Source organism: Raphanus sativus, chromosome 2 (genome assembly GCF_000801105.2).
Source record: "Raphanus sativus cultivar WK10039 chromosome 2, ASM80110v3, whole genome shotgun sequence".
Taxonomy (NCBI): Eukaryota; Viridiplantae; Streptophyta; class Magnoliopsida; order Brassicales; family Brassicaceae; genus Raphanus; species Raphanus sativus.
In genome coordinates, this window is record NC_079512.1 from 20,328,105 (window position 1) to 20,347,754 (window position 19,650).

A 19,650-nucleotide genomic window follows, 5' to 3' on the forward strand; every position below is an offset into this window, starting at 1 on the left:
CTGGTCAAGTCTGCAAATTTCTCCTTTTGCCTTTGAGCTTCAATTCTTATCCGAGAGCTCCACCTTGACCACTGTGGTCGTGACACCAAAAGAATAGCGTCCTTTACTTCTCCTCTGAGTCTATTCATCTGGAATTGCCGACTCAGACATCCATGACGATTCCTCTAAGGTATAACTCACACACGCTTCTCCTAGCTGTGGTAGCGACTTTCTGCTTCTTGAACAAGTGTTGATGACTGTTGTCTTATACCCTTTATCCTCAGGATTACAACCTGTCGTAACAACCTGTTCAACCCGATTCCGCCTGCGCATTTTCCTCTGCCTTTGACCAGAATCTTCAAGCTAAGTCTAACCTTGAATCATCTTTTTATCTTTAGGTTTTTCCCCGTCACTCACACGACCTCACTAAAGCTTCTGCATGTTGTTACCACAAATAGCCATTTGCTCCAACATACCCTTGTGTAGGCTTTTACACACTTATCCCATACTCTAGTTTCTTCTTCGTGGAGGTACAACTTATTCCTGTCACACTGACTTGGTGACTTCTCTGGCTTTCTTTTACCAGCCAGAAAACCTTTCCTCTCATGCACCCACGAGCCTGACTTGTACTGACCCAAAACAGAATCACCTCTGTTTCGTCACATTGTTGTCACACGACAACCAACCTGTGCAGCTGCAAGATCCGTTGATCATCTTTCGCAAAGACATCCTGTATTCCTTGTGATCTCTGAAAACCTTCAGTCCCTGTGAGATTGATGACCTTTGATTCCTTCTCCTTTAAGTCTATCTTTGACTTAAGATGAGTCTGTATGCCTTTGAGATATCATCCATCCCAAACGACTCAAATCAATCTCCAACACTCTGATCACGAACACGCCAACCTGTGCAGCTGTTATGCTGCAGCTTGCGCGAGTCTTCCCTTTCTTGCAAACAACCGCTGCATCCCTTGCAAGTCTCTCATCATGATTTCATAGACCTGAAACCATCACGTGCATTAAGATCTTCCACTGTGAACGTTTCTTCCTCTGTCTCTGACGTTGTCTTTGCCTACCACATACAAACGTCATCTGCTTCTTCTCTGATGCTTCTTATCCTTTAGCATCATCATTAGTTTGTCACCCCTGAAATAATCATGTGATTGTGACTACAAATCTACTGATTCTTCTTCTCCAGAATTTTCAGCTGATGTCGATGCTAATTTGAAGCTCTTGCAGAATCTGAATCACCATTGCCTCAAACCAGAAGCTCTTTGACTCAATCCTAACAAACCTCAATAGCCTGTAGACACCAAACTCCCCATCCTGAAAATTTCCTTTGTAACAACCTGAATGAACACCTTTCCTTGAACATCTCTCTGAACCGCTGCTGTTGCCAACAGAACCCGCCGCTTAGCTCAACCTGCTAAGAAGACTTTCGACGCAAAGAATTTCTGCTCAACCTCTGGTCAAACAAATCATTACCTCTGCAACCGTGAAACCTTGTAGACCCATTTGTTTCCCCTCATATGCCTGAGAAGCCAAAACAAACTACTACTGAATCCCATGCAGAAAACCCGAAACACACTTGTTTCCATCCTGAATCAATCTCGATTTGACACCGCCACCTGTTCAGCCGAACTCTGCCTTGAACAAGTAACTCCTCGTTCTTGCAGATCCATCCCAGCAGAAAACTATGTGTTATGCCAAACACATATCTGCTTAGAAAACCACACTGCATTCCCTCTGAAAATAGCAGCCTTGTGGTATCTTGTTCTCTGAACCTCTACCCAACTGTAGACTTCTGTGATCACACATAGACGAACCCTGCATTAGCCGATTTCTTTCAAACCCTTCTGCACACCCTTCACGCTGACTAAAGAATACCATCTGAACAGCCATGAAACAATCATATCATTCAAGGTTCTAAGGCGTCCCCTAGTTCCAAGAATTCCATGAGATACAGAGCTGAAATAACCCCATAGATTAACACACCACCTGCGACTGATATACCATGTAGAGATAACCCAAGAACACCGTGAAATCCCTCACTGAATCTTCAGATAATCCCATACAAAACACCAGTGCGAAAACCCCTTGTGCTCCACTATGCTCTCAACTCCAATAACTTGCAGAATATGAAGAAATCCGAAACTCAAATGCATATAATCACACACGCCTTGTGACTGTCACACACTCCTTGTGACTGCAGATCGAAGACAGCTCTGAAACCTCTGTTTCTTATGCTAACAGCCTGCCACCATATCCACTTGTGAGTAACCTGAAACCCTTCTCACATAGTAGCAGATTCTTGCACCCCTGGAGAACTGCAGAGAAACCCTGATTTCATAAACTCGAAATCATCTCAACCGATTCAACTGACTTGTGAATCCTTCCTCCGTAAACTTGTGCAACTGCAGCGAAGAACGTCGAACAGTTTTCCTTCTTCTCTTGTAAACCAAAAAATCTCTTTCACCTGATCTGATCTCGGTGTATTACTCTGATTAAGGTAAGACCACGTGACCACCAGCTTCATATGTCTCTCCTCCTAGAGACGTGGACTCCATGAATCAATGAGCCTATGCTCTGATACCACTTGTTACGCTCTGATACCACTTGTTGCGGAATTCGTGGTTCTTCTGATACCACTTGTAGAGTCAATCGTAACTCTAACAAGACTTCCTTGGGGATTCGTAGTATCCCCTGGTCCCTTGATCTTTCCCATTGATTCAATCCTTGTTCATGACACAAGAGTTTTTAACCCAGTTCGCGGCCGCAGCACACTACATCTGGGGTGGATCCGGGATCCACAACATCCACTATGAAGTATCGGAAAACACCTCCGATGTGGTTTACAAGATCATTACTCTCTCTGTTCTTGGGTATGCAAACCCTAGAGAGTATAAAGAGATAATACAAGAGTACATGGCTAAGAGCTAAGCCTAGAACAACAAATCATCTCTAGCTTACTCTATCTCTCTAAGAGACGCCATGGAAGCCTTCCTGGATGCTTGAGGCTCGTGCCTCCCAGAAGCTTAGCTTAGAGATCTCTGTCGTGATCTCTCCTTCTTTGTATTGTCAGCACTTAACCTAATGGGCTTTATCGATTAGGCCCATAGGTTGTCCACGCGTAACTTGTGCAACTCGGCCCAGCCGATGAACAAGTCCGATGGGCTTGACCAAACCTCACAGATTATTCCTCAGATCGTCCTTGATCTTGTCGTCGAGAAGAAGTTTGAGCTCTCCCATTCCTTGGAGAGGGGAAGTGTCCACTTCATTGGCTACAAAACACCCGACATCGATGAAGATGTGGATGACTCTTCTTCTGACTCAGAAGACTACTCAGAAGAGGAGGAGGATGTGGAGGTCCCTGAAACTGTCACTGCCAATGGAAATGCTGGAGCAGCTACTTCGAGTGTTGTCAACGCTGACTCGGAGCCTAAGGCCAAGCCTGTTGAAGTGAAGAAGCATGAACCAGACGAGGATGGTGAAGGCTCTGAGGAGAAGGGAATGAGTGTTTGCACTTGTGTTCCTAGTGGATGGATATTGACTAGGATGATTGAGATGATGCGTAAGATGACTCTGGAGATGAAGAAGAAGTGACACCTTCACGAGTAGTCCTAGATTCTAATAAATAAAACTGTTATTGAAACTGAAAAACTGTTTGCGACAGGTTTTGCTCTTTGATATTTGACTCTTGTTTGTTGATTATGGTAAAAATGCAACTAAAATTTAGTGGCAGGAAATTTATGGTTGAAATTTTAGCTTTTTATAATCTCACTAAACATATATTCTAACCGGAAACTGACAACATGTGAGAAAATTGAAATCTCTTGACATGTTCTGATCTCTGACTGATTCCATGGACTAGTGTCCTGATTTTTTTGGTAGAATCACATCCTTGGTATCTTCCAATTATTTAGTCACCTATTACCTAAAAATAGTTAATGGAAAGAGTTTTTAAAAAGTAAAAGACACATGACACCAATGATCTTAGAAACTAATTTGAAGTGATAATGAAAATATTTCACCAGTGCACTTAGAAAGGCAGATCGCCGTACATATCATACGAGTCGTAGTCAGAATCACCTCCGAAGTCATGATAAGAACTAGCATCTGGCATGACACCATTTTCAGATGCTCTCATCATATAATTCATATTGAAAACCAACACAACACTTCTCATATGGGTAGTCATGAGTAAAATCAGTAGATCATCTCAAAACTTTGATTTTCTCGGTACACCGCTTCTCTGGATCTCCGACAATGTTAACGTTGGAACACTGATGTAAATCAAGATGTTTTATGTACTTACACAAAATTGTTGCACCTTTTTATTTTTAAACTAATTTATTATCCCAAACCAAATATTATAACTAAGCTTTATTATAGCTTAAATCTCTTTCCTTATAGATTGATTGTAGAGTCGAGATGATTAATCTATTTCCTTAAATCTTTAAACTTCCCGTAGTGAAAGTTTCTTAGCTCTCAGATTCCCAGGATACAACTGCACAAATTTTCTGATCTGCGTCACTCTATCAGAAGCCTAACAAACTTATTTTTGTGTTGCACTCTCAAATACTAAACATAACTATTTCATAATGGGAGAATTGTTTTTTCTTGTATTGGTGTTGTTCAGTCTACTACTCAATCAATGTGGAAGGAGTAGTGGGGTTTATAAGCTTTTCCGAAAGCAAAGACCACAAAAAGTTAGAACATTGATTCCTATAATTAATATGAATCAACCGTTATGGCATTGTGAAAACAACCATAGTGACATAGTCAAAAACCGTTTTTTGATTTAAAGAAAAAATATTTGTGATTTCTTTTTAATTATTAAATAATTTAATACAATCACTAAATTTATTTGAATTCAGTTACAATTACAAGAGGACGGTTAGAGTCCGTTAACCAAATTTCAAACTCAATTCCAAATTTGAACCTGAATCTGATTCCAACTTTGGTTTGGTTTGGTTCAATGCAATCACGCATTTAATCAGATATATCATTTCATCACAATACTATATCATAGTATATTCACAAGGTTCATAACCAAGTTACTACTTCTCCATATATAAATTTGAGGACTATACCCTCATACTTTTATGTGGGACATTTAATAGTTTTTAAAAAATAGTTAAATTGTCAAGCTGTGCACAGTGGCGGAGCCGGCAAGAGTGTTCACTGGGGTCAGCAGTTGCAGAGTCAACATATATTACATAGGTCAATAAGCTAATTTTACTATGTTTTCTCAGTTTTCTCTGTTAAAATACAAGTAAAAAAAAGTTTCTTGATTTCACATGAGTCATATGACCCCCCTCACCATGCAGTACCTCCGCCACTGGCTGTGCAAACTTTTCAAGTCAATGAATTTGGACCAACATTTCTCATTCAAACGAACTTCGATTTTGACATACGAATACACTATTATATAGTGTCAAACATTCGGTTACTTCGATGAACATCTTCGCCCAAAAACTTACCGAAAATGTTTTTTAACGAGTTAAAAACGAGTTCCGACAATAGCAACATGGGATCCATACATAAATTAACTAAGCTTTATTATAGCAACATGGGATATCTCATAATCGATCATTGTTCTTAACTCAACCAAGACACATAATAGTTAAGTTACAGCTCCCCTTAGATACACATATGAACCAAAAGAAAACAAAATACACATGGTGACCTTATTACTAATCAAAGTTAAAAAGTATTATATGATCACCATTTACATTGGAAAATATGTTTTGTAAATATAAAAATATGCAATTATTAATAGACTTTTTTTTATCAACCATTATTAAGACTTAAAAATTGAAAATTATTCCCTTATTTAAGTAAGACTCTTTAATTAATGGTCTTAGACCATCTGCAACGGAGGTTCAAGAGGAGTCCATAGCCCAAATCCTTAAGATTTTTGAAATATAATATTAATATTTGGGCTAAGATTATCAGGGATCAGTCCGTAAATAGGGGTTTGAAGGACTCGATCCTTAGTGCAGGTGGCATGTTGCCATTGGTGGGGAAAGTATTGGTCGCTGATGAAAGGAACAAAGAGTTCGATGTCGATGTCGATGTCGAGGAGATGAAGATCGTCTGGGTTCTCGCCAAGCTTTTGAGTTTCCGATCGAATTGCCGCCTTGTCGCCTCCGATCCGGTGAGTCTTCTTCTCCATCATCGAATCGCCCGACGAACCTCGTCTCCTTTCGTTTTATAAAAATTTCATGTGTGTGTGTTTGGTTACAGAGGAAGAAGCAGGAGTGATTGAGTATAATACTTTGTTAAAGTCTCTAAAGACTCGACGAGATTCTTTGTGTTCAAAGCTGAGTGAGCTATTGGAAGCTAAGGTTTGTGTCAGCCAAAACAGAGTCGTAGCAGCTTCGAAAGGAAGAATTTGCCTCCTTTGGGCTATACAGAAGTGATTGATGTTGAGATTGTTGAGAACGTTGCGGCTATGGAAGAGAGTAGTGAAAAGGAAGAGTCTTTAGACGATGCCAATCCGAGAGACTCCTTGACCAGTCTCTCTCTCTATCTTTCTTTTTGTTCAATTTGACACTGAACAGACCAAAGCAGCTGAATGCTCTCTCCTTCCAAATGGTATTGAATCTTTCTCCCTTTCCTATTGCGCAATTGGTTTCTTCATGATGACTCAATCTTCTATAGATCTCTCGGTTGCTGCAAATAGATTGCTCTCATGGTTATTTAACTACTCGTTTGTGTGAAAAATTGCAGGGTAACTATTTTTGAGAAGATGTCAACCGTATCCAAGACTAAACCAAGAGACAAGAAGGTTGTGAATGATTCACACAAGGCACCAAGCATAGGTGAAACTACTGGTGGTGCTTACAATCTTTCTTTTGGAGACCGTTGAGTCAACCGGTCCCTCATTGCTTCACAACAATGGCCGTTTCAGAAACATTGATGACTCGGATTCAACCGGAGCCGACTGTGATTCTGTCTCTAACAACGGTAGCTGGTCAGGCGATTCGGAAGATCACAAAGAGAAAGCAGCACCTTCCACAGCTACCGCGAAGCAAGAAACCATCCCCGGAGCAGCTGATAAATGGATTAAGTTACAGAGACGCAACTGCAGATGAAGAACGTGAGTACTCTTGATTTTGGAAGCTTTCTCTTTTGATTTTGTTTGAACTAATTAGCTTCTGTTGTAATGGCAAGTGTGTGTGCAATAGTTAGGAATATATAGACATATCAAGAGTGAACTAATTAGCTTCTTTTGTATCATCAACACTTAAGAACTCCTAATTAAGTAACACCATTGCACACACTTTTGTTATAAGAATCCTTAACTATTTAAAAAAAAAATTACTTTATTAATCCTAAGGACTCTAACCACGAGTCCACCGTTGCACATGCTCTTAATACAATTTTTACCATAAGAGAATATGCAAGGCCGTTGGTCGTTGAGTGTTTGATACAGATTACAGAAGTCTAGAAAGTTGAAACAACTTTACTCTTTTATTTAATGGACTTGAGACAGCTCGAGTGTGGCCGTTGTTTACTGAGTAATGATGCGAGTCTTGAAACTTGAAACGACTTTCACTCCCTTTATTTAAATGGACTTGAGAGAAATGTGACCATCGTAGAAAATGGCCTTTTCTTCTTCCCTGGTGTCTAGTTACTTGGGGCCGTCGTCTTTGACTCAGATTATAGATGATAGAGAATATCAAAACTGGGCGGAGCTTCCGTCTGAACTAACATCATCCATCCTGAAAAGGCTCAGCCCGGTTGAGATATTGGAAAACGTTCACAAAGTGTGTACGTCATGGCGTCGCGTGTGTAAAGACCCTTCTATGTGGCGGAAGATTGTCATGCATAACCTTGAAAACTTGTTTTTTTGACCCCGAGATCATGTGCCGTCACGTAGTGGATCGTAGCCAGGGAGGATTGGTTGAGATTGAAATTTGGTATTTCTGTACTGATTCTCTCCTCAACTATATTGCTAAGACCATTTCCAATGTATTTTGCTATTTTCAGCTATAAAATAGGAGAACTCTATAATAAATGTGAGATATGCTCCAATGTATTCCCCTAAAATAGCAATCTCTAAAATATAGAGTAAAAAATAGAGGAATGCTATTTCTTCTTCTATAAATAGCAGAAAAATAGAGATCTCTATTATAGAAAAAAAAATAGAGGTGGGTTGGAGCAATTTCACCTCTAAATGCTATTATAGAAGTGAAAATAGCAATGGGTTGAAGATTTCTAATATGTAAACTCGCTATTACTTTTCTCGGCTAATTTCTGCAACAATCCTTTGACACCTGAGTTTTCATTTTTGCTGCTCAGTTTCTGGTCACTAAGATCAAGAACGATGATGATGAGTTTCTTTGAAACTCCTCTTTTTAAAGGTATCTACTTTCCTTTCCACCAAGTTTCGTTCTTTATATTGATTTACATATAAATACTTCATCTTTCTTTCAATTTGTTCATTCTGCTCAGTGCTCAGCAGGAACATTGACTCACACTCTTCTTACTGCGTCTGGACTCGCACGCTTTTTACTGAGTAACCTCTTTTGGTCGCTGTGTTTTGAAGTTAATCAGTTAATAGTTATTCTCTGTCCGGTCTCATGTAACAGCTATTCTATGTTATCATATATATCCTCTTGATCTGGCTTGATGTGTTTGTTTTGTCTCAAATTTTGTAGGCTCTAAACATTTATAAGAAGAAGCATCCAAATGCGTTCTTCACTCTTTAAGTTTGACATTGCTTTTCGTTAACTCAGATTTCTGGAGCAAACTGTATGTAGAAATTCAGCTTGTATATTACAGAATATTCTATTTATAATATGTTTTTGTTTGCAATTATAAATTCAGTTTGATAATTTTTTGTTTAATGATTAGTTTGATTATATAATATTTTTTAAAAAGTTAAATTTTACAAGAGCCACAATTATGTGTAGCGATTTTTTTTTTGTGTGGCTAACATATTTACAGAAACAAAGAAAAATAAAAAATTACAACTCAACATTGTATCCACAGGTTAAGATATTGAACAGACTAATACGATTACAAGAAACTAGCATACATACAATTACAAAGAACTGGACCTTTGCCAAATCAACTTTTAAATTGCTATTATTTTATAATATAGATTTTGGTTAAAATTTATAAACAAGTATATACTCAGTTATTAATTTTAATAAAGAATTTCAGTGATTTAGCTGATAATTTATCAAGATATATATTATCTAAGAAGTTAATTTTATGATAATATAATTTATTATTTAGCTGACTACAAATTAATACTAAAATTATCTAAAACAATAATTGAAAAACGTGATTTAAGTTATATTTGTTTGTTAAAGTGATTTTCCGTGGTCTTTCCTTTTTATTCTTATTATTCAGTTGGAAGAATAAAATTTATTTGTTATTTAAGTAGAAAAAAATAAATAAAAAATAAAAAATATTTTTCTAAATATTTTTATTAGAAATGGAAATTACCTTTTAAAAAATATCTACATCCAAAAGAGAATATTTTTAAAATATTAATTTTTATTTCAACAAGTACCTTATACAGTATTTAAAAAAAAACTAACTCTATTTACTTTTAATTTATTCAATAGTTTCACATAATTATGACTTTGTTTAAATTAAAATTGAAATTCTTTAAAATACTATTATGTAAAGAATTTCAGTGATTTAGCTGATAATTTATCAAGATATATCTTGAGAATAATTAAAAGTTCTAACAATATATCATGATAAATGTATATTTTATTTATTTTAATAGTATTAAAATACTACATATAAATTTATATTATATTTTTTAGTAATATTAAACCGATTCTTTTTTAATATATATCACATAAGATAAAATGAATAATGTATCTTTCAAGATAATTAATTTAGGACAATTAAAAATCATTCATTGTGTATCAATCATTGTGATAATTTCTGAAAAAAATTGGCAAAGGATTCAAAATATTTATTACCCTTAATAAATAATTAGATTATATTTATTAATATATAATTATCCATAAATTAAAAATAAATTTTATTAATTTGATAATCCTCATTTTCTAAAAAGATTATATATTATGTTATCCAAATATTTTGCATCATAACATCTTTTTAGAAAATAAAAATCTCTATATATAATTTTATGTATATATGAATATTTTCAAATTTATTATACTCAAAAGATATTTTATTAAAAAAAACTTTATCGTGTATTAAAAATTAATATTTAGTTAATTATTAAACATTTTAAAAACCTGAAAATGATTTATTATAATAGTTTTTTAATTGATAATATATATTTATTTTTTTTGTTAAATTATTAAGCCCGCAACTGCGGGTAACACACCTGGTATATATCTATACTATTATTTGTGATATAATTTTTTGCAACGGAGCTCCCACGTTAAATGTTAGAGCGGTTAATGTCTTTGTTACCCTTAATAATTTTATATATAATTAAAAACAAATATTAAGTTATTAATAATATTATTATTTATATGTTATATTAGATTATAAATTAATATTTTCAAAAATATAAAGATAATTCTTATATATATTATGTTGTTATCTGAAAATAATATTTTTTAGTTTAAAAGTTAAAAACTTATTTTAAGTTAATAATATTATTATTTATATGTTATATTAGATTATAAATTAATGTTTTCAAAAATGTAAAGATAACTCTTATATATATTATGTTGTTATCTGAAAATAATGTCTTTGTTACCCTTAATAAATTTATATATAATTTATTATATGATTAAAATGAATTTTATAATTTAATATTTTCAAAAATAATATTATTATTTTTATGTTATATTAGATTATAAGTTAATATTTTCAAAAATATAAAGATAATTCTTATATATATTATGTTGTTATTGGAAAATAATATTTTAAATTTAAAAACGAATTTCAAGTTAGTAATATTATTATTTATATGTTATATTAGATTATAAATTAATATTTTCAAAAATATAAAGATAATTCTTATATATATTATGTTGTCATCTGAAAATAATATTTTTTTAATTTAAAAGTTAAAAACGAATTTAAAGTTAATAATATTATATTTAAATGTTATATTACATTATAAATTAATATTGTAAAAATCAAAAATAATAATTCTTATATATTTTTTACAAAAATAATTCTTATATACATAGTGTTGTATCTGAATTTTTTTTTTCAATTTTAAAACTTAAAAAACGAAATTTACGTTAATAAAATTATATTTATATATATTAGATTATAAATTAATATTGTCAGAAATAAAAAGATAATTCTTATATATTGTATTATTATCTGTATCTTTAATTATAGAAGTTAAAAATTAAGATATACACTAATTTACAATTAAATGTTAATCAATCAAAAATATTTGTATAAATATATTTTCTAAAATATTTCAAGTATGTGAGTGTTTTAAAAATTCTAATACAATAATAAATATATATTTTTATCAAAATATTTGATCATATATAAAAGTTTGATGTTTAATTTAGATTTTAAAAAAACATAAATAATAACTTATTATTACAATTTTTTTCTAGGTAATATCCGTATTAATGATTAATTATAAAATGTTAATGCCCGCATGTGCGGGTTATAAAAAAAAATAAAAATATAATCAAAAAATAAAAATTAAATTTCTAAAAAGAATTAAAACAAAAAATATCTTGCCAAGGTCATGATCTAATTAAAACTATTGAAATCTGAGTTTTCTTGCTGCTAATGACGAAGATTATGAGAATCGTTGTTTAATTAGCTCTTTTGGCCATATTTCCAAGACGCAAATATCCATGTTACAGGAAAACACAAAACGGCACCGTAGTATATGGTAGCCAAAATGAGTCCTTAAAGGAGACCGGATCTCTCTTCTTCCTCTTTCCCAGTTGGCAGAAACCCTAAAACTTGCCTTTTTCTCTCAAATCTCTCGTCCTCTCCTGCTCCGACAATGGAGTTCTGGGGTAATGGCATACTTCTCTCTTTGTCTTATCTGGGCTTGTATGAACTCATCTTCATCAAAGTTTCTATCTTTGTCTCATATATTTGGTGTTCCTCTGCTATATATATATTTTTTGTCAGTATGAACGATACAGTCTGTTTAGACATGTCTTAGGCTCTCTAGTTTACGATGTTAAATCCTCACTTTAGGTCAAATCCATTTCAAAACCCATCCAAGCTGTTTGAATCGATTCTGTTTATATCTGGTAGCTTTGACTATGTTTATTGATGTTGATTTTTTCTTTTCGGAATGTAATAACAACTAAGGAGCTAAAGTTAAAGCCGGCAAGACTCTCAAAGTGAAGCCTGGTGATAACTGTCTCATCCACATCTCTCAAGTTAGTTTCAGTTATACTAGTTACCGGATTCTAAAGTTCGTATACAAAAGTCTCTTCATTTTTTTACCATTCCTCTATATATTGTATAGGCTTCACTTGGCAAAGCGGAAAAGGGAGTATCTGCTCTCTTGTATGCCACCGTTGATGACAAGAAACTCCTCCTCGGAACAGTCTCTCAAGACATCAGCTTCGATCATCTCCTCTTTGACAGAGAATTCGAGCTCTCCCACAGCTTGGACAGAGGATACGTCCATTTCATTGGCCACCAGCGCAACAAGAAGAAGAGGAGGGCTAATAATGAATCTTCCAAAGTGTCTGTGTCAGTCAAGAAGTCAAAACCCAACACAGAAAGAAGTTCTCTTGAAGAATTAACCAAAGTTTGTCAAAGTTTAGTAGCTCTTCTCAAGTCCTTTCCGAGAAAGAAGGATATCCCTGCAATTTTGAACAAATGGGAGGTAAATATGTTCTGTAAAATAGCTTATGAGAATTATTTGCTTCTTGTTTGACTGCGTTAATGTCTTTGCTTGGTTTTTTTTACACAGAGAACAAGAGACTCTAGATGGCCATTAAAAAGAGATTCTTGGAGGGATAAGCGACCGGATAACATTCCCCCACAGTATGTTCAGAGTGAAGGTATTATAATAACTTTTAACAATGTTGTATTTAATTATATATAAGCATATATTTTTTTATAAGATTCGTGGGTGGATTTGAGTAAACATTTTCCAGTGAGGGGCAATATAATTATTTTAGCTCCTTTTTTTAATAGGTGATTGCTGGGCCATTGCTTTCTATAGGCAATGGTCCACAAGGGCGAAGTCAAAAGGAGCGTCTCGTCCAGAATTAACACTGGAGAAACTCAAGAGTGGAGTTTCTTTCCGCTACCGGACTGGTGATGGCCAATTAGGGAAGTTAGATGATGCTGTGGAGTTCATGAAAAATGAACATTATGTGGATGAAATGTTTATACACGTGAAGCCCTCGGGAGATTCCGAAGATGACAAGTTTGAGCGATTAATTGAACATCTTCTGATAGATGGACCAGTGGCCGTATCATTTGATTATTTCCCAAGTTACCGTACTAGCGAAGTAAGTTTTGATATTTCCAACATTTTTCTGAAATCTTATATGACCTTTTTTTTCCTTGTAAAAACAATTTTTATTTTTTTTCAGGGAAGGATTCTATCTCCAACGTTGACCGAGCGCCTTAGAAATTCCTACGAACATACTGCTGGTAAGCATGTTGGGTTGTTGATGGGTAGTGGGATTGAGTTAGTCGATGGAGAACCTAAACACTTCTGGGATATTTACGAATCTCGTGGGTCGGCATATAGAGATTGTGGGTTTGATAAATTGGCTCGCCATGAGGGGCTAATCCTAGAAGCCACCGAGATGAGGCTCTAATCATAGCAGGTATATGTATTTATATATCTCTAAAACAATATATATTATCTAATTTTGTCTTGGTGTTCTAGGTCGACGGTGAAGTTCCTTAACTGATCGACGGTGACGATCTTATAACTTATCGACCGTGAAGTTATCTATTTCAGACTGGAAGGACTCAGCCTACTTATCTTATTGAATATATTCGGTTAACTACGTTTTAGTTGTTCAATTGTTCTAATTAGTTAAACTTAGTTACCTTCTGCCTTCTACTAGTAGTTCTTTTAATTAATCAGCTTGAATAACATAGAAAGTTACAAATTCATGAGTGTTTTATCATGTAACTTTCGATACTTAAATCTTCAATAGTCGACAAAAAAAAAAGAAAAAAGAACTACAGACATGCAATTAAATATGATTGAACACCGAATCAAACCAAAACGAAATAAGTTATCCAAAGACTTTGATTAATACATATGCTCGAACCATCCGGTTTAGGTTCGCTTCGCTTTCAAAATTCAAGCTGATGAACAAGAACAAACGGTGACGTATATGGGGGGCAAAGCGACCAGACTCTCTTCTTCCGCTTTCCCAGCTGGCAGAAATTAGAAACCCTAAACTCCCTTTTCTCTCTCAAATCTCTCGTCCTCTCGTACTCGAACAATGGAGTTCTGGGGTAAAGACGAACTTCTCTCTATGTCTTGTCTCGGCTTGGATCAACTCATTTTCATCAAAATGTCATCTTTGTCTCATACATTTGGTGTTCCTCTGCTATTTTGACTATATGAACGATACAATCTGTTACACCTGTCTTAGGCTCTCTAGTTTACGATGTTGATGCTCGTTTATTGTCTGTCAGATCCATTTCAAAACCCAACCAACCTGTTTGAATCGGTTCTTTTTTATGTCCTGGTAGCTTATCTTTTTGTAGTTATCTCCTCTGTTGATTAATGTTGATTTTCTCCTTTTTTTGAATGTAATAATTAAGGAGCTAAAGTTAAGGCGGGTAAGACTCTCAAAGTGAAGCCTGGTGATAACTGTCTCATCCACATTTCTCAGGTTAATTTCTGTTACTAGTTACCAGGATTCTAAATTTTTGTAACAAAGTCTCTTCATTTTTGCCAATATTCTTCCATATAGGCTTCCCTTAGTAAAAGGAAAAAGGGAGTATCTGCACTCTTGTATGCCACCGTTGATGACAAGAAACTCCTCCTTGGAACTCTCTCTCAAGATAGCTTCCCTCATATCAACTTCGATCATCTCCTCTTTGACAGAGAATTCGAGCTCTCCCACACCTTGGATAAAGGATCTGTCCACTTCACTGGATACAAATCCAAAGTTTCCACAAGGTCCAAGCCTCCTCCTGCTTCAGATGAGGGGGCATTTGCAGAGATGGTCTGCTCTGCAAAACAAATGATGTATCCTAGTGCTCCAGATGATTTCTTACTAACAAAAGAGGATCTAGAGGAATCGGTGGTGGCAGAGGTATAAATATGTTTTCTTTAATTCTCATCTCCCCTTATTATTAGCGGTTTAAATAGTTTATTGTTGCATTTAGTTAACTAATGTTTAAAACTTTTCTCTAATATATAGAAATCTACGAAAGCTCTAACCACAGTTCCCTTTTATCCTCGCGTGGATCCCTACCTAACAGATTCAGATGAGGAATTCCTTTCGGTTAGTTTCCTGATTCGACTTTTTTTCGTAGTCAATTTTTATTTAAAACTTTTTTTTTGTTTTTGTTTTTTCTTCTTTCTAGCCCACACTCCTGATTATGAGTAATCTCCCCTTGGAATCCACCAGAGCTGATATGTAAGTCTAAATTGGATTTTATATATATATGCAGTATCTTGTATTTACTGATCTTAAAAATTTACTATCTTTTTTTTTGCAGTACAAAATTCTTCCAAGATAATTGCAATTTGCAAGTACGTAATTATAATATTCAGCTGGTATCGACGGTGGATGAGGAGGGCATGACGCACCTTGAAGCTCATATCGAGTTCCGGTCTATTCAAGAATTAAAACTGGCAAGAAAACTGAATGGTCATCTAATGGGCAACTCTCGTGTTTTCTTTGATAGAACACTTGGCAGGTATCTAATTTTTTTTTCTTCGATTTTGTCATATTTGAAATTTTTAGGTATATAGAACTTGATCTATAATGGTGGTGGACAGTTTACGTGCGTTTTTCATCTCTGGATTCAACCGTGATTTGCGTGAAGATGATCTTAAGCGACAAATTAAGAACAAATTTAAAGCATGTGGAGCACTGAAGAAGATAATTTTGCCTAAAGAGCAAGGAAATTTGCTAGGGTATGTGTAAAAAAAAAATCTGAAGAATTTTGTGATTTTTTCATAATTAGTTGCAATTGACTGTTTTTTCTTCCAATAGGTTTGGTTACATAGTCATGGACATAACATCTGAAGAAATGGTGTTAAGCATGGATTCAACTATCATGGGAGACGCGCAAATCTGTGTTAAGACTGCTACTCCTAGAGGTAGACTTTTTAGAGCTTTGATGGAATCTGAAGGTTAGAGTTAAGAGTTATTAACTTATGCGCAACATCTTTTTGTTGTTGTTAAAAATGGAAATGATTATCCTTTCTTACTAGTTTGGTTAGTTGATGTAAAGATGTTACTCCACCGCTTTATCTCCCTGACATCTTTTTGTAACGAAAAAATGAGAAACACCTTTGACCTCTCACCGTCTAATGCAAAACTCCTCTCTGATATATACATATGTTTTATCTCATAGTTTATAACGGATTTTGCTTTTTTTCTTCTGTGAAGTTGAAAATTTTGAATAATTTTTTTTTGGTTTCCACCATTCAATCTTTCCGCAATTGATTTTGGTGTGTAAACTGACGAGGCATCTTAGCTCAAAGGAACCAAGCAAGACTCACTTCTCTCAGCAATTGCTTAACATCAAAATTGCAACCAAAAAAAAAAAGAAGAAGAGAAAATCCGTAAAAATCATAAACTTTAAAAATCAGTGTGTAATTTAAATTGTTTAAAATTTCCAAAAACGCAAATTTCCATTTAACAAGAAACATGAAACGGCGTCGTATGTAGGTGGTTCCCAAAATCCTTAAAGGAGACCGGACTCTCTTCTTCCCTCTTCCCCAGTTGGCAGAAACCCTAAACTCTCTTTTCCTCTCGAATCTCTCTTCCTCTCGTATTCCAACAATGGAGTTCTGGGGTAAAGACAAACTTCTCTCTCTATGTCTTATCTCGGCTTGTATCTATCAATTTGCAACAAAGTTTCATCTCTGTCTCATATATCTGGCGTTCCTCTGCTTTTATTTTTGTCAGTATGAAGGATACAATCTGTTTAGAGGCTCTTTAGTTTACGATGTTTATATTCTTTGTAGGTCAAAATCCATTTCAAAACCCAACCAACCTGTTTGAATCTATTCTTTTTTTTTTTTTTTATGTCTGGTAGCTAGTCCTGTGTTGATTGATGTTGATTTTCTCTTTGTGGAATTTAACTACTAAGGAGCTAAAGTTAAGGCCGGTAAGACTCTCAAGGTGAAGCCTGGTGAAAACTGTCTCATTCACATCTCTCAGGTTAAATTCTGTTACTAGTTACCGATTCTACAAGGTTCTCATCTAATATCCCCTTCCTGTATATTTATAGGCTTCTCTTGGCAAAAAAGCGAAAAAGGAGGGAGTATCTACCCTCTTGTATGCCACCGTTGATGACAAGAAACTCCTCCTCGGAACACTCTCTCAAGATAGCTTCCCTCACATCAACTTTGATCATCTCCTCTTCGACAGAGAATTTGAGCTTTCCCATAGCTTGGACAGAGGATATGTCCATTTCATTGGCCACCAGCGCAACAAGAAGAAGAAGAGGGCTAATGAATCTTCCAAAGTGTCTGTCTCTTTCAATACAGGTGAAAGATATCAACTTCTTACTTCGTTGCTCCTTGTTCTTTTGAATCATTAGTTTGGTTTGGTTATACGAGACAATAGAGCATTAAGTGTATAACTATGACAAATAATTAGAATGATAAGGGGCACATATGGTTCTTTAATAGAAGTTGTAACAATGACTAAACATAAATGTTTCTTTGGGTTAAGAAAAATCTCAATTCTTTCTTATATAAGAGAAGAAGTCAGGCACACCACACCCTTCAAAAGCTCTTTCAAACTTATAAATCTAGATGGCTTGAGCCTTTGTTATGAAGGTTAAAGTATAAAGGTCAATACCATGATAGAACCCTAGAGATGATTCATAGCACTAGTAGCTTTGAACATTATTTACAAAGGTTAAAATGGTTATGACTTATCATTCTAAAAATTAACTTTCTATATACTAATTTCGTTTGTTTTTCATAAGTATCATTCACACATATATATATATATATATAATGATTTTTGAATCCTTTAGTTATTTTTGCACTTTGTTCTGTCTCTCTATTTATTAGGTAAGAGCGTGTTACAACCTTGTTTAGAGAGCAAAACAAATCTGAAGAAGCAGAAAATACACAATGAACATTCTGAGGTTAGATTCTGTGGAACCTTTGTTCTTGCTTTCCTAGTGTATGTCCTCTAACTACTTGTTTATTAAAATGAAAACTACCTACTAAGACAGCAACAAGCAGTCCAGATTCGCTTGATTTGTGAGGTTTATGTAGCTTTAGCTGAACCTTTGTTTTGTCTTTTGCCTTGAAAACTTACATAATTATCCTTTTTTTTAATTTTTGACTTTTTGTTGTGATGTTTCATTCTTTTGACAAATAACCAATGAGTTTGATATGGGTTCATTAGTTTTTTATAATCCAATGGCAGGAAATCAAAGAAATGAATAAATCTATCAAAGAGCTGTCTGAAGCTGTGAAAACGCTGCAACGGATTCTATTGACAAAAGCCGATCTACCAGAGGTTTCATTTAAGTTTGTTTACTAGTGTTTGGTTGGTTGTGTTTATTTTGTAGGTTGAGAAATGATATGCTTAAAACCATATATATATCTGATGTGTTTTCATTTCTGTAGGAGAAAGAAGCCCCAAAGGACAATGAGGAGAAAGAAGATTCTTGCAATTTCGGATGTAAAGAAGCCAAGGGAAACAATGAGCAAACCATTTTCGTTAAAGGATTTGAAAATCTGCGACCTAGGAATGAAATCAAGAATGCATTGACCAACTTTTTCGCTTCTTGTGGAGAGGTCACTAGGGTTTATGTTCCTTTTGAGTGTAGAAACCACCTTCCCTTGGGGTTTGTGACTTGTTTCTCTCCCCCCTTCCCTCAATTTCGTGACAACTCTCTATTAAGTTTGAAGAAGGTTGATTCTCTTTTTCTTTTATAACAGGTTTGCTTTCATTGATCTGAGAAATGCTAAAGGCAACGAGAAGGCGTTAGAACTAAATGGAAGTTACATGGGAGGAAAGGAGCTTGAGGTGACTATGGCTTGTCGTAGAGACGAATACTGTGGCTTTATTGACTTTCATGGTTGTGATCGCTGTCAAATGTTTCTAGCCCCCCCTGTTCGCAACCCCTCCTCGATTAAAAAGCATCGTATTTATTATTGGTAAGTTCCCACTCACACATGATTTTGCTCTTTGATAATGACAACTCTTTGTTTCTTGTTAACAAAGTAACTTTGTCATTATTTTTTATTTTGATATTGCAGGTGAGATTCACCGTCTACTTCCTTTTGGCATCATCCCTTACAGACGAACCGCAGCTAATATTGGTCTTTGGTGCTACTCTGTGTTTATCTATCAGCTGCATCAAACCTTTTTTATTTGACTAATTTATGTAGCATATTTCATGTGTTCGTCAAATAAAAAAAGTTGATGACAAGAAATTCCTATGGTGTCCAATCATATATGGTGTCTTTCAATTTTTTAGTCACCTATTACATTGGACAAGAGAACATTTTAAAACAATGGATAATTACTAAGCGCGTTTATACCAAATTGGTTCGAAACGAAAACAATTAATAAATAAATAGGGG

The 19,650-nt window shown here is 34.8% G+C and overlaps 4 protein-coding genes across 4 annotated transcripts; all 4 read left to right on the forward strand.

Moving 5' to 3' along the window:
- Positions 1-3,131: 3,131 nt before the first annotated feature.
- LOC130508615 (histone deacetylase HDT2-like) lies at positions 3,132-3,578 on the forward strand. The gene has a single exon (XM_057004200.1). It carries the CDS (start codon positions 3,132-3,134, stop codon positions 3,576-3,578), a length of 447 nt encoding a protein of 148 aa, XP_056860180.1.
- An 8,202-nt stretch (positions 3,579-11,780) lies between these two features.
- Positions 11,781-14,031, forward strand: LOC108839929 (uncharacterized). Its single transcript, XM_018612716.2, has 7 exons — positions 11,781-11,929; positions 12,234-12,304; positions 12,394-12,759; positions 12,847-12,937; positions 13,074-13,393; positions 13,478-13,717; positions 13,780-14,031. The coding sequence occupies exons 1-6, from the start codon at positions 11,917-11,919 to the stop codon at positions 13,706-13,708; spliced, it is 1,092 nt and encodes a 363-aa protein (XP_018468218.1). The 5' UTR covers positions 11,781-11,916; the 3' UTR covers positions 13,709-13,717; positions 13,780-14,031.
- Positions 14,032-14,202: 171 nt separating this feature from the next.
- LOC108840862 (nucleolin 1-like) lies at positions 14,203-16,392 on the forward strand. Its single transcript, XM_018613674.2, has 8 exons — positions 14,203-14,363; positions 14,676-14,746; positions 14,828-15,172; positions 15,281-15,364; positions 15,447-15,499; positions 15,582-15,782; positions 15,865-16,002; positions 16,082-16,392. The coding sequence occupies exons 1-8, from the start codon at positions 14,351-14,353 to the stop codon at positions 16,224-16,226; spliced, it is 1,050 nt and encodes a 349-aa protein (XP_018469176.2). The 5' UTR covers positions 14,203-14,350; the 3' UTR covers positions 16,227-16,392.
- Positions 16,393-16,738: 346 nt separating this feature from the next.
- LOC108843600 (histone deacetylase HDT1-like) lies at positions 16,739-19,536 on the forward strand. The gene is made up of 8 exons (XM_018616829.2): positions 16,739-16,889; positions 17,187-17,257; positions 17,328-17,586; positions 18,121-18,197; positions 18,485-18,577; positions 18,688-18,908; positions 19,003-19,221; positions 19,324-19,536. Exons 1-8 carry the CDS (start codon positions 16,877-16,879, stop codon positions 19,325-19,327), a joined length of 957 nt encoding a protein of 318 aa, XP_018472331.1. The 5' UTR covers positions 16,739-16,876; the 3' UTR covers positions 19,328-19,536.
- Positions 19,537-19,650: the final 114 nt, after the last annotated feature.

What these genes read in the sequence shown, in the direction of transcription:
- LOC108840862 (XM_018613674.2), top strand. An exon ending in CAGATGAGGAATTCCTTTCG is followed by an intron (nt 15,365 to 15,446) that starts GTTAGTTTCCTG and finishes TCTTCTTTCTAG; the next exon opens with CCCACACTCCTGATTATGAG. An exon ending in GAATCCACCAGAGCTGATAT is followed by an intron (nt 15,500 to 15,581) that starts GTAAGTCTAAAT and finishes TTTTTTTTGCAG; the next exon opens with TACAAAATTCTTCCAAGATA.
- LOC130508615 (XM_057004200.1), top strand. Translation starts at nt 3,132, where the DNA reads ATGAACAAGTCCGATGGGCTTGACCAAACCTCACAGATTATTCCTCAG.
- LOC108839929 (XM_018612716.2), top strand. An exon ending in GTCTCATCCACATCTCTCAA is followed by an intron (nt 12,305 to 12,393) that starts GTTAGTTTCAGT and finishes TATATTGTATAG; the next exon opens with GCTTCACTTGGCAAAGCGGA. An exon ending in CAAGTTACCGTACTAGCGAA is followed by an intron (nt 13,394 to 13,477) that starts GTAAGTTTTGAT and finishes ATTTTTTTTCAG; the next exon opens with GGAAGGATTCTATCTCCAAC.
- LOC108843600 (XM_018616829.2), top strand. An exon ending in GTCTCATTCACATCTCTCAG is followed by an intron (nt 17,258 to 17,327) that starts GTTAAATTCTGT and finishes GTATATTTATAG; the next exon opens with GCTTCTCTTGGCAAAAAAGC. An exon ending in GTCTGTCTCTTTCAATACAG is followed by an intron (nt 17,587 to 18,120) that starts GTGAAAGATATC and finishes TCTATTTATTAG; the next exon opens with GTAAGAGCGTGTTACAACCT.